Here is a 14,287-nt window from a genome sequence, read left to right as displayed (position 1 = left end):
CACTGGCTGCAGCTAGAGTACAGATCCTGGGAACCTCATACAAATGCTTCACCGGATATTGTTTCATAATTATTTCTGCACTGCTGTAATTTCCAGTTCTACCTAATTTTCCATTAACAAATTTGAAAACAATTCTTAGTGAGCACCAAAATGCTTTAGAAATGACCTTATGTGGCCTATCTTTTTTTTGTTCTTGCCAATGCATCTATAGTTGATTTTATGTATTTTTTTAATCTGAGGTGACAAAGTTTGGTTCATTAAATTTGAAAAATTAAACGCTTAATATTAACCTTTTAATACACATGCAAGTAAAGATTTTATTTTTATTTTCAATCAAATGACTGAAATAACATTTAAGGACAAAAAAGTATTTGCCATTTTACTGAAAAACAATTGTATTTATTGCCAATACTGTCGTAACAGCGTAAGAAATAGGTCGCAGTCTAATATTTTTATTTTTTATTTTTCAATAAATAGCGTTAATTTTCAAAGTGGTATTTCTGGGCTTATGAATCACATTTTTGTGGCGCTTATGGCGCTGATTTCACTGTTATGACGAATTAAGGACAGGCAATATTTCAGGCCACCCAAATCAGCCGGGCAGGGTCCTGTGTGTGAAGTACGCGGAAGCTACAGGCGGAGGGAGCTTCGACGGAAGCGGTCTTGTCTGTCAACGGAGGAAAACATTTTCCACACAATATTAGACAAAAAAAATAACCGAAGCTTAATCCCACCAAATAACACCGGCATCCGCTGCGATGATTCTGTTAGAAATTAATAACCGCATCATAGAAGAGACGCTGACGTTGAAGTTCGACGGCGCATCCAACGGGTGAGGAAAAAACTGCTAACGGCAGCTAGCTTCCCCCTTCAGCGTTTCCCTGAAGATGACGGCTGCATAATAAAACGATACCACCGAGAAAAGCCCACACAACGGCGTTTTTTTTTAGCTGTAAACGGCTTTGAGTTAGTCGGAAAAGCATAAACTTGTTAGCTGACTGCTCTGCCTCGGCTGTATTGCTAGAAGCTGGGGTGTGTCTTCACTGACCGTGTTGTGTCAAAAATGGCAATCCTGGTCAGATTAACTCCCCGACGAGACACTATGTGCAGCTCAATGCAAAACTCTAAGTTTGGTAATTTTAAGAACAGCTAAAGAAAATTAAGACACGAATCTAGAAAACAATTTCTATCCACTCTCCAAAACCCATTGAGAGGCTAAATCTTCCCCCACTCATATCTATTTAACACTGATTTATTCAACTTTGAGTAGTAATTATTATACCGAAATAATTATTGTGATGTGCAGTAAATAAATAGCTTTTTGGGTGCTTTGCAGGGTCTCGTAGACCCATTATGTGGCTCTTAAATCATAGCTCTTCTTTCCTGCTTCCGCATTCTTGTAGTCAAGCCGAGTCAAGTCTGCCTGCTGCAGATCCAGCTACTGCTGCTGCATCAGCTGCTCCAACAGGTCCCTGCAGCATCCATGGAAAAGCAATGCTACTGCTATGCATTTCTAAACAACTACTTGGATTAAAGCGATACAAAATAATATATGAAATGTTAATAAAATAAGCATGAGGATACCCCTCATCTGTTGTTAGTTTACATTTGAACATGCAGATCCTTCATTATTTTAATCTCAATTTCTATGGGCATCCAAATTCATTTATCACCAGTGCTTCTCTTTAATTATATTCGTTTTATTCGTTTTTTTGCTTTTATGCATCACTTTCAGTATTATTATCATGTTATATTTAGCAATGTGCTTTTCAGGCTTTTCCCTTGTGATGCAAATTGGTGGTTTACTTTAAAATTTATCTAAAAGCTGTAACATACCCAAATAAAATATTTTTCAGGTTCTTTGTAAGAGATTTTAGTTCTTATTCCAGTATAAAAGATTAATTTGCATGTGTATATATATCACAGCATAAGCCCATAATATCATATTGGCTTTTATTTATAAAAGTAGAGTAAAATGCAAGCCCTAGGTAGAAACAGACCTAAACTGAGGTAGTGAAAATGATATATTTGAATTCTAAGAAGATGTTGCACCAATAAAGGGGAAATGTGTCTTTTTTTTTCAATCTAATTATAGTCATTTACCTTGAGCCTTGAGAGTTAATTAAAACATCACTCTGCATATGTGCACATATGTGTCGCGGCTATCCATATTGTGACTTTCCATTTACTTATGTTCATTTTGCATTCCTCACCATTACCAACATGAACTCTTTTCACATCTTAGTCTTTAAAATAACCCCCAACCTATGAGGAGAACTTTCCCTCCAGTTAAATCCCCGAAAAGTAACATATACATGGCCAGACACAATAGTATAACGTTAAGGATTTTGTAGTCTTAAATAAAAATCTTACAATTTATCTCAAATTATTCCGGTTTCATCTATCTGATGGTAACTTAAGCAGGTTATCCAACCATGGCTGCTCTGTCTACAGAAAGTTTTTATTTTTTAAAGAAATGTGATTTTAAACATTAGTTAAGTCCTGTCATTGTTGCAAGTTAAGTTAGGTAAATATGAGGGAAGTCTCTTTTGGCTGGTTGCTAATGTAGAACATCATTTAAATCCAACTTTCTAAACTGTTTGTTGCCTTCAGGGATAAAGCTAACAGCTCTGTATATTAGCTCCTGTATGTTATTTTGTTGTGAGAAGTCATTTCTCAATTAATTCTGTGCGTAGCTTTGTTAGATTAGATTTTTAAAATAGTATTTGCTTGTAAATCTGTCGTTAAATGCTTGTATTTTGCTCCTACAGAACCAAACCTGAGGCTGTCGATGTGACGTTTGCTGGTAAGAAACATTTAACCACATTTCCCCCAAATTTTATGTTTTTTTTTTTGCGGAATATTTGGTTTTATTTAGCAAACTTTTGTAAAACCTTTTGAATCTTAGGTGAAAAGAATATAGGTATTAGCTTTCATGACTTGCTCTTAGAGGAGGTGAAAACTATTGTTGATTTTTATGTTTTCCTAGAAAAGCACCAAACATTTTAATTCATCACCTCAAAACATTCATGTTGTTCCTTTTTTTTTTCCCCCCAGATTTTGATGGCGTCTTGTACCACATCTCCAACCCCAATGGGGACAAGACCAAAGTGATGGTCAGCATCTCCCTGAAGTTCTACAAGGAGCTGCAGGAGCACGGCGCTGACGAGGTAAACACCCGATGATCAGCAATAATCATAGGCTGACCAGATGTTCATAAGCAGCCGTCAGTAAATTCCTTTGCTGCTGCCAAGGTGTCGTTTCTCAGTAAATGAACGCATGAACGGGCTTGAATGTGTCAAAAAAAAGGATGTTTCTTGTTTTAAGTTTGAGTTAAAGGGCAAAGAACTGACCCATTGTTCCTCTATTCTCAAAATAAACAACTCATGCATCATATAAACTGCAACAATTATTGACATTGCACTGATGGTGTATCAGCAAGCATGTAAACTACGACAATATAGGCTTTATCAGCTGATGGCACAGGCCGAAACTCCATCTAGGTTGACGTGTTGACGTACGGCCCTGATCTGGGATGATTTAAGAAGCACTGAAGTCATATTTGCTCTTTGCACATACCTAGTGAACTGACATGTTGCCATGTAAGGAAGAAAGCAGCTGCCGTGGTTTCAGGCTGAAACAGGAAGTGAGTCGAATGACTCGCCCCAGGCGAGGAAGTGCTGACTGCGAGCAGCAGACAGTGTACGCTCATGGCTTGACTGCTTGTTAGACATGAGCCCCCCTCCCTACACACACCACTACACACTTAACTAAAGGACTCAACAGGGTTGGATGTGAGTTATTTATAAGTTAACAGTTAACATAAAAAGACTTATTGAGGAAGTTCTTGTTTTTGAATCTGTTAAGAATGTGTTAACTCTGACACATTCTTGTCTGTTTTTGATTTGAAAGATTTCTTTCTTAAATTACCCCCTAATTGAGGGGGGTATACAAACAGTTATTAGTTTTAAAGTTGGATTTCTGCCATACTTCCATCTTATTTGCATTTATGTCCTGTTCATACCAAGCAGACAGGCATTCATTAGATCCTCTGCAGCCCCAGTTTGAGTCTTTTATTGCACAGATTGTTACTTTAGGTTCCTTTGTACTGTCTCTAGAGCTGGTATTAAGCTCAACTCTGTCCACCTTCTTATTTTCACACACAAGCTGCGGATATTTAGAGCAGTGGAGCGTTGTGGAAATCAGAGCAGCTGTTTCTGGGCTCCAAACTCTTTGAGGTTTGCAAAATGTGACCAGAATTGACCCAAAGTTGTACAACGAGCCAAGTAGGATTATAAATAGAGGCTCGATTACAGCAGAATGAGCACATTTAGAGGTACTGGTGCCTCTCAATAAAATTAGTGATGCATTTTTCATGATAATTAAGATAGCTATTGAAATCTAGAAAATTAGATTATGACGGAATGTTAATAACCTGAAATCTACTGAAAATTAGGTCTTTGTGCTGTAAATTATAAACTCTCATTATGTAATTCAGCTCCTTACCTCCATTATTTATCTTTCCTCATTAATATGCTTAAATGCAGCATTCTTAGGGACTATTTAAGCATTCGTTGTTGCTGAATTTTTTGCGTTTTGAGTGTAACTGCAGTCGTCCAAAAGAATTGAAACACACTTCCTTGTTTAAATTAATTTGCAAAGCTTGGTTGTTTCTCAAACCACCTTTGTGTTTTTTTCTTTTTAGTCTGCTCTATCTTTGTTTTTGAGAGAAGTCAGACATGTATTTCTTTTTTTTTTATTACAGGTACTCAAGAAGGCTTATGGGAATTTCCTGGTTTCACCAGAGGCTGGTATGTCCTCTAGTTACTGAAAACTCAGACTCTTTTGCAAAAAAAATATATTTCTGTAATGTTGGTGCTTTTTTCACACTTATTTCAAACCTATTCCTAATTTAGCAATTATTGAAGATTAGTTTTTTAAAGCTGTGTATCAATAAATGTGTTTGCTTTATTTTGCTTTTATCACAAAACCGTGAAATTTTGATGTTTTCCCTTCTTTTTTTTTGTCACTTATTATTCGTTTTCTTCTTTAAGGCTACAATGTGTCCCTGCTTTACGACCTGGAGGCCCTACCAGCCAATAAAGATGAGGTTGTTCACCAGGCAGGGATGCTAAAGAGGAACTGCTTCGCCTCAGTGTTTGAAAAGTACTTCAAGTTCCAGGAAGAGGGCAAAGAGGGCGAGAAGAGGGCTGTGGTCCACTACAGAGACGATGAGTCAATGTATGTTGAGAAGAGAGTGAAGTATTTGCTTTTATGTGTATTATGAGATCAGATAGGAAGAGGTTAGATCCAAATATCTTAAGTTCCTTTTTTTCAATTGTTCTGTTTTTGTAGAAACAAGTTTGTTCCTGATGAAATGGATATTTAGTTATAAGGTTTAGGGGGAAAATGGCCTCCCTTTACTAAAACTAAATCTGTCTGAACCCTCAGGTACGTGGAGGCCAAGAAAGACAGAGTGACGGTTGTTTTCAGCACAGTGTTCAAAGACGACGACGATGTCATCATCGGCAAAGTCTTCATGCAGGTGAGCGACGCCGCATCGGAAGCTGTAGCACTCAAACATGAAGTGCTTTAAAAAAGTCTAACATCATCAATCTAATTTTATTAAAAAAAAAGATTTCCCTAAGTAAATACAAAATGCAGACGTTTTTAACAGTAAAATACCAGCTATTGCAACTATTTTGGCGCCTGGTGAAACTATATCCTTCGACATAACAGGCTAAAGTGCCCAAATTGTCAAAAAAATGTTGGATCACTTTCACACCCAACCAGATGCCTCAATCTCAAATAAACTCTGCATTTCATTCCCTCAAACACAAACCGTAGCTGTTATCAGAACTTTTATATATATTCCCTTGGTGGCAGAGGAGTAACGTTTTGTTTTGAGTTCTGTTACTTTATTTTTCAGCTGTTTAAAATGCCGTATAATTATTAGATTAGCAGCTATAGTAAAAAGAAAACAATTGAGTTCTTTCCACAGCTTATAAAGTTAATCCTCCTATTAAAGTTTTATATTAATTATGACAGCTGGTCAAGTTGATCCAAAATGTATTTCCATTACATTTTTCAAACTCTGCATGTAGAAATTGAAAATTAACTTTCACAGATGCTCTTGTTTCCAATCAATATTTTTTATGCGATATCTGTTTTGAACATATTTAGAAGACACTGGATATAATTATGGAGCAAACATCTGTTTCTGTGTGTGTAGGAGTTTAAGGAGGGTCGGAGAGCCAGCCACACGGCTCCCCAGGTGCTCTTCAGCCACAGGGAGCCTCCTCTGGAGCTGAAGGACACAGACGCCGCCGTCGGCGACAACATCGGATACATCACCTTCGGTCGGTACCGCCGCGGCTGCCCTACACGCTGCTGTCTCATCCGTTTGGTTTCATTAAGTGTTCCTGTGTTTGTTTACAGTCCTGTTTCCTCGTCACACCAATGCCAATGCCAGAGACAACACCATCAACCTCATCCACACCTTCAGGGACTACCTGCACTACCACATAAAGTGCTCCAAGGTGAACCCTCTTCACTAAAGTCCTAATATTCAAACTAAAAAGACATGTTGTTTTTATGCCAGTATTAGAATACTTTCCTCAGATTTATAAGATTTACTTTGGCTGCAGCTGAGACATCAGCAGGTAGCAGACCTCAAACAGGTTGTTAAGCCTCACCGCTTAATAACATGTTTCTCTCTATGCTTTCCTGTCTCTAACAAAAACCTAAGGTGCATATTTTAAATAAGGGTCCCCATATGAAAGGATGAGTCCTGTCTAAACATGTCTTTGGGGGTTAAATACTTTGATATGTTTTAGATCCGTGTTTGTTTTATGGGAAATCTCATTCCAAGGTTGGAGTTTAGATTCTGTGGAAACCTCCTGATCACAAAGCAGATAAAGGATGTGCTTGCTTTTACAGTCAGTGAGTCAACAAAGGCATATTTATGGACCGCCAGGGGTTGCTATGCCCTCGAAACCTATAATCTCTCATTCCATCTTTATCCAGAAGCATTAATTGGACATTTACATAGCACAGCATTGTGTTTCTGAATTGCACTGAAGTCCTTCGTCATTAGAAGCTAAAAGTGTCCGGTTGTCTTCAAATCTTGCTGATAGGAATCTTGTGCGGCATTTTCATAGTTTCTTCTTCTTTCTCTTTCAGGCCTACATTCACACAAGGATGAGAGCCAAGACGTCAGATTTCCTCAAGGTGCTGAACCGTGCCCGACCTGACGCAGAGAAGAAGGAGATGAAGACCATTTCGTGAGTTGTTTTTTTTTTATTCACGTTCATCGATGCACGTCTGTCTGGAGAAAAACAAGATAAAAAAAAGTCTTTTGATTTGAAATATGTCGTTTCAGTGGCATGATTCAGACTTTAGGAATTCTTTTCAGTTGATTTTTTTTTTCTTTTTGCCTTTTGGATAAAATCAGGCTTGTTTTATTTAGAGTCTAAACACTGCCAGTCATGGGTATGAATCAGAAACATGTTTTCGTGAGCAGACGTTACTACAGAAGGACAGATTAATTCAAGATACGCCACCGCCGTATTTTTAAGACGGAGCTATTTTCCTTCTATCTTTAGTGAGCTCTCGATTTGTATGTTTTCTGAGAGGTGTTGCCATGTTTGCCTCCGATGTTTGAGCTTGTGCTGTAACATGTAACTAGGGCTGAAACAATCTTATTAATCGATTATTGAAATAATCATCAACTAAATTAGTCATTGAATAATCCTTAACTGGAGTACATAGACTGTATAACTTGCCTTGAGCTGACAGAGCAAACCTTAGAGCAGCAATTATACCAAAATTGTGTAAAAAAAAAAAAAATGTAAACATTTTGCATTTAAGATTTTAAAAAAAGCTTTTTCGTCAATATAATCTAACTCAAGTGGAAAAAATGTAGTTTCATCTGGTTTAATTTCGTAAGAAGTCCTCTTTAAGTAACCTTTTGCTATCCGATTATTAATTAATAAATTGGAAAAAAGAATCAACATATTAATTGATTTGCAAAATAGACGTTAGTTGCAGCCTTACATGTGACCCAACTATGAGCTTTTTAAAGGATTCTGGATTCTCAGGTTTAATGAATGAAAATGAAACTGCCATTCACAGATTTAGTTAGAAGTTACTAACGGACTAAACATACCGAAACGGTCCTGTCACTGTCAATTTGCTTTTCTTTTTTTTGTTTTTTTTTTCCGCAATCAACTACACCCTTAATTATTGGATAAAGTAGTCCTGCAGAAGATCCAATTTTCAAGTTTGTCCACATCATTCGGTGAGACTAGATTCCCTGGTAAATCTGGCTTCAGATCAGGTTGTAAGGACTTTGTTAGCGGGAATAAAATCCATTCATCAGATTATATAGTCGAATTTAGACCTCATTTTAGTGCAACTTGTCTGAGAAAGATGAAACCAAAGCATGTTCGATTTTCTGGCTTTGACTGGTGAAAGAGTTAAACGCAGAGCTATTACAAGTGGAGAAGATTATGGAGCGAGGGATACTTTCTTTAAAAGGAGCCTCAGGTGGACTTTATTATTCAGAGGTTAAAGTAACAATAGCTTCTTCAATCACCCCCCATTGAGAAATAGGATCAGGTTAAGCATTTGGTTAGATATGTTTTCTATGAAACAAAAAAACTAAAAGAAGTCAGTTTTAACCTGTCATGAATGAAACAATGAAGAGAAAATATCAGTGGAAAAACTTCTATCTAGCCGTTTAGTAGGTAATGTTTCTCCTGTTTACAGTGTAGATACTAACAGGATACTGGTTTTACTCGCCCGATGGGGCGGCTCATCGTTACTTTTATTTTCACTTAGCCACTCACTTAACACAACATTGTTTTTTTTTCCGTGTTTGTCTTTTAGTGGAAAGACCTTCTCCCGCTGAATCCGGCATCTGCTGGAGTAATTCAAACCCCCAATTGGACGCGATCAGTCGCGCAACATCGGATTCAACGCCACATTGGACAGGACGTCAGGACGCCCCCCCCTTCGCCTCCCAGATATTGTGTCCAGCTTTTCTTTCTTTCATTTCGTTTTTTTTTTTTCTTCCTGCTTTGGATGAGTAAAAAAGTTGGCTCCAGATTAGGAAAGCCAAAGCTAAAGATACGTGGAAAAAAAGGGCATTCCTTGCTTTGCATTGTTAAAGAGAATTATTAGTCCTATATAAATATATATATGAACAAAATGAATGAAACTTTTGATACGATATTTTACTTCATTTGGTACTCTTGCTTGCCCCCATCCCCCCTGCCGTCACCATAATTTATCCACATGCTGGATGATTTAATCTCCCTTCCTTTGTGCTTTCATGTGGTCTGTACCATCATCATTTGAAAAATAAAACACTCTTAAAAACAGAACATTATCTTCTGTATTTTATTGCTGGTACGAATAAATTAATAACTTTAAACTCGCTCTTTGCACCATCTTACTCTGTCTAGAGTTCCACTATCCTACTTTACTGAAAGATTCTTTGAATATTTAGAAGGCGTGGTGCTTCTTGGAAGTATTTTTTCCCAACTTTTAGCGAACTCTTTTATGCACAATGTGAAACTGATAGGTGTTGCCTGTATCAATTGTTTTTCTTCAAGGGAATGCAACTCACATTAACTCTGGCTACAGAGAGGGCAGAAGGTGTCGGTTATTTAGACTTTAACTGTCAATCACAGAAACAAACAAAGCTAATGGAGCACCAAAGGTATCTTTTCATTATCGGTTTGCTTTATCCAGGTGCCAGTAGATCCAAATGAAAACAACAAACAGGAGAGGTGAGGTGTCAACCAACATCAAGTTGACGGACCGGATATCACAGGGCCTTTTAGTTCAAATGTACATTTGCTAAATGTTATTTTTAGTTTACACTCTGTCTGATTTAGGTCAGAACTTCAAAGAAACTAACAAAGATCTGAACGCTATCAGAAAATGCTTTGGGATGAGTTATTTTTTTTCTGCTAGTGCCACCAATAATAGAGATAACTCACCGTCTCCTTTGTATGCGACACATTTCTTTTATGAAATCTTCTGCTTTGAGAAAGTGAATTTAATTCACGCCTCTGTTTAGAACAAGGAAACCCAGATGAAGTGATTTGTCTGTTCCCATCCTTACAAGAATTTTATAATTAAAGTGCCACTATGATGATCTATTATGAAACTGTTGTAACAGAGAAGAGGTATAGACAGAAATCTGTGCATAGAAACGCGTAGTGTTTAAAAACAAAATGAGGGGTTACAGTCAAAGAGAGGTCAGGGTAATTGTAAACGTGCAGGAACTTAATGGGCTGCTGAGGGCTGAGCAGCATGCTAACATTTTATATTTCCAAAAGTATTCGCTCACCTGCCTTGAATAGCATACTGTATGAGTTTAAGCGACATCCCATTCCTAATCCATAGTGGCTCAATATGGTGTTGGTCCACCCTTTGCAGCTTCAACTCAGAAGGCTGTCCACTAGGTTTAAGAATGTGTTCATGGGAATTTCTGACCTCACATGCACTTCTGGAAGTATATTTCTGTTTGAAATCAAGGACTATGCAGTCCAGTCAGGTTCATCCTCACCAGACTCTGTCATCCATGTCTTTATGGGTCTTGCTTGGTCCTCTGCTGCAAACTCATGTTAGAAGAGAAAGGAGTCGGCTCCAAGCGGTTTCCATAAAGTTGGGAGAATGGAATTGTACACAGTGTCTCGGTATGCTGAAGCATTCAGAGTTCCGTTCACGGAAATGTTGGGGCCAAGCGCAGCTCCTGAAAACCAACCCTGCACAATGACGCCCCCTACTCTTCAACAAACTTTATACTTTGCAGAATGCAGTAAGACAAGTAACGCTCTACTGGCCACTGCCAAACCGAGGTCGGTCCATCAGATCTCCAGAGGAAGAATAGATGTGCGATTCGTTACACCACTGGTGGCGACGCGTGCTTTGGATGTAGCTGTTCAACCATGGAAACCCATTCTATGAAGCTCTCTCAGCACCGTTCTTGAGCCAATCCAAAAGCCGCATGAAGTTTGAAGTGAATACTTTGCAGAAAGTTGCTGACCTCTTGGTACTATGTGGCTCAGCAGTCGCTGACCCCGCTCAATCGGTTTGCGTTTACTTCCATTTTCTCTTGACAGTTGACTGGAATATTTAGGAATAAGGAAATTTTACGACTTGATTTTAGTTGGACAGGTGTCCTCCTTTCACTCTCCCTACTGTAATTCACTGAGCTGAGAGTGACATATCTCTCACAAATGTCTGTAAAACCGATTTGCGTCCCTAGGTGCTTGATTTTTTTTTTTTTTTTCTTTTTACACCTATGGCCATGAAAGTGAGAGGAATACCTGATTCCAATCATTTGGATGTGTAAGCAATACCTTAGGCAATAAAGTGTCTGACGTACTAAATTGACAGCATCCTTTGTGGAACAATTCTACATGTAAGCGGACTGCAGGCTGCCGAGCCCAGCCGAGGTGGTTTCCTAGATGTATTTTAGGAGGATTACATTTATGAAAACTATCGGCAACAAGACAGTAATCGGTGAAGCACAGGCTGGTTATTTTATTGGGTATAAGCAGAAGGATCGAGGATATCAGGTCATAAAAAGCTGCAAGGAGGCGTTGAAGCTGTTTAGAAAAACCAACACATTATTTCAGGGTCCGACGATTCCATGTCTTTACCTGCAGCTTTGTTGACGTTATTCCCTAATTTGGAGGTCACCTGGTGGTGTGTGATGAGAGACTGATGCTGCACCTTTGGATGAAGTAGATCTTTAGACCTTGGAGAGCTGGGTCATGCAAATAAGCTATTTAAGGTGTCAGACCTGCTAAATCAACAACACTCTCAAAATGTCATGTGGGTCTTTTTTAAAGTTCTCCTCAATGCACTGTTTGATTTCTTTAAACACGTCTGTAATGAACTCCATTATTAGCAAATCACCGACTTGTCATGCGAGGGAAATATCTAATAAAAGCTTTCAGCAATAAGGATGTAAAATTTTATAGGGCGGAGGTTTAAACTCTTGGCAGGCTTGAGTGGGAGCTGTCATTTTGTTCTTTCATTTCAGAAAGTTGATGAAGCCACAAAATGTCATCATAATTACTGATCACATTGTTGTACTACTGGTTATTAGGGGGAATTTAAAACACACGTGCTAAGGCTCTCTTTAACTTCTCAAATTTTATGTGAAGTAAGGAATTTTTAAATGCACTGTCGTCTACATCACAAAGGCCATCTTTTTGCCCCTTGTCATCTATGACTTTGTTGTTTAATTTCACCCAGAAGAAAATAAAGGCAGTGGAGTGTTTGGTTTTATGGCTGTTACATTCAATGTAATCTGTCTGTTCTTTGAAAGCTATTTAAGGAGTGATGCACAAGGAAAGCCCTTAGTTATAAAAAAAAAAAAATATCTCCCATGTGGGGTATAATCTACCATCTGCTAGACTATAATCATACCAGTGAATCTAGAAAAGCCAGAATGCGAAAAAACTTCATTCCACTTAAGCCTATCAAACAGTAGATGCATGCCCAACTACAAAGAAAATATCTGCCTTTAATTGTTTTTATTTATTTAGATACAGTGTTTTAAACTTAGGCTTTATTTGATGTCTATTTTAATTAAAGTTCAGAGCAAGTATCGCAATGAAAGTATTGCAGATGAGCACCACCCACTGGCCAAAACATTTGGTTTCCAAGGAGACAAATGCAGACATTGTAACCTATGAAGAAGTCAGAGGTCCCTCAATCTCCCTTCCTCTGTGTTTTTATGTACCAACATCATTTGAAAAATAAAAAGAACAATATCTTATGTATTTTATTGCTGTTAAGAATAAAAGAATAACTAATCTCCCAACTGTCTAGAGTTCACTGTCCACTATCCTATGTTACTGAAAGATTCTTTGAATATTTTGAAGGTGTGGTGCTTCTTGGAGGTATTTTTTTCCAACTTCTAGCGAACTCTTTTATGCACAATGTGAAATTGAGAGGTGTTGCCTGTATCGATTCTTTTCTTCAATGGGGTGAAACTCCAGTAACTCTGGCCACAGAGATGCGGAAGGTGTCAGCTGGTTAGACTTTAACTGTCATTCACAGCAACAAACAAAGCTAATGGATTACCAAAGGTATCTTTTCATTATCAGTTTGCTTTATCCGGGTGCCAGTAGATTCAAATGAAAAGACCAAACAGGAGAGGTGAGGTGTCAACCAACATCAAGTTGACGGACCGGATATCACAGGGCCTTTTAGTTCAAATTTGTATTTGCTAAAATGTTTTTTAGTTATAACTCTGGCTGGTTTAATTCATCCAACTTAAAACCGAGTCAGCACTGTTAAAGGTGAACAATGATATTGCCCTGTCTGTGGACGCTGGAAATCCTGCTGTGCTGGTACTGCTGGACCTCTCAGCAGCCTTTGATACAGTCGACCATGCAGTCCTTGTATCTCGCCTAGAGCACATCGGCATCTGTGGCACCGTTCTCCAGTGGTTTAGGTCATACCTAGCAAACAGGAGTTTCTCTGTCGTGATTGGTGACCACTGCTCCTCAAAGGCATCGCTGCCCTGTGGGGTGCCACAGGGATCTATTCTCGGCCCTATTTTTTATTTTCTTTATATATGCTACCTCTGGGATCAATTATAAAAAAACACCACCTGTCTTTTCACTTATATGCCGACGACTTGCAGATATATTTGCCCTTGAAACCAAACGAAAACACTGCATTAACTAAGCTACTGGACTGCATCACAGATATAAAGCAGTGGCTGTCACAGAACTTTTTGCACTTAAACGACAGCAAAACCGAATGCATTTTGTTTAGTTCTCCATCAATTTCAAATGTTCTCTCCTCAAACTCCAGCAATCTAGCCCCCCTTTTTAAATGTCATGTCAAAAATCTTAGGTTAACATTTGATAATGGGCTCAAATTTGACAAACAGATTAGCTCAAGCTTTTTTCAGCTCCGTCTTTTGGCCAAAGTCAAGTCTTTTCTCCGTCGGCAGGATCTTGAGAAGGCAATCCATGCTTTTATTAGTTCAAGACTGGACTAATGCAATGCCCTTTATGTTGGCCTCAGTCAGTCAACAATTTATCGTCTCCAACTTGTGCAGAACCCTGCTGCCCGATTTTTAACAAACACATCCAGACGTAAACACATTATTCCTGTGCTGTCGTCACTCCACTGGCTTCCAGTCCGTTTTAGAATCGATTTTAAACTTCTGCTGTTTGTTTTTAACGCCATTCATGGCTTTACCCCCTCTTACTTGTCTGAGATTTTAACTTTCCGCAATTGTGGC

General features: G+C 38.4%; 1 protein-coding gene across 1 annotated transcript; it reads left to right on the top strand.

Moving 5' to 3' along the window:
* The first annotated feature begins 614 nt into the window (after positions 1-614).
* arpc2 (actin related protein 2/3 complex, subunit 2) lies at positions 615-9,386 on the top strand. Its single transcript, XM_038298929.1, has 10 exons — positions 615-832; positions 2,772-2,806; positions 3,058-3,170; positions 4,766-4,811; positions 5,055-5,241; positions 5,452-5,545; positions 6,233-6,359; positions 6,439-6,539; positions 7,183-7,283; positions 8,890-9,386. The coding sequence occupies exons 1-10, from the start codon at positions 759-761 to the stop codon at positions 8,909-8,911; spliced, it is 900 nt and encodes a 299-aa protein (XP_038154857.1). The 5' UTR covers positions 615-758; the 3' UTR covers positions 8,912-9,386.
* The last annotated feature ends 4,901 nt before the right edge of the window (positions 9,387-14,287 follow it).

The sequence above is a fragment of the Cyprinodon tularosa genome, unplaced genomic scaffold (assembly GCF_016077235.1).
Source record: "Cyprinodon tularosa strain WSP-4 unplaced genomic scaffold, ASM1607723v1 ctg417, whole genome shotgun sequence".
NCBI classification, from domain to species: Eukaryota; Metazoa; Chordata; class Actinopteri; order Cyprinodontiformes; family Cyprinodontidae; genus Cyprinodon; species Cyprinodon tularosa.
The sequence above is the reverse complement of the archived record's forward strand: the minus strand, read 5'-3'. Positions and strand labels throughout refer to the sequence as shown.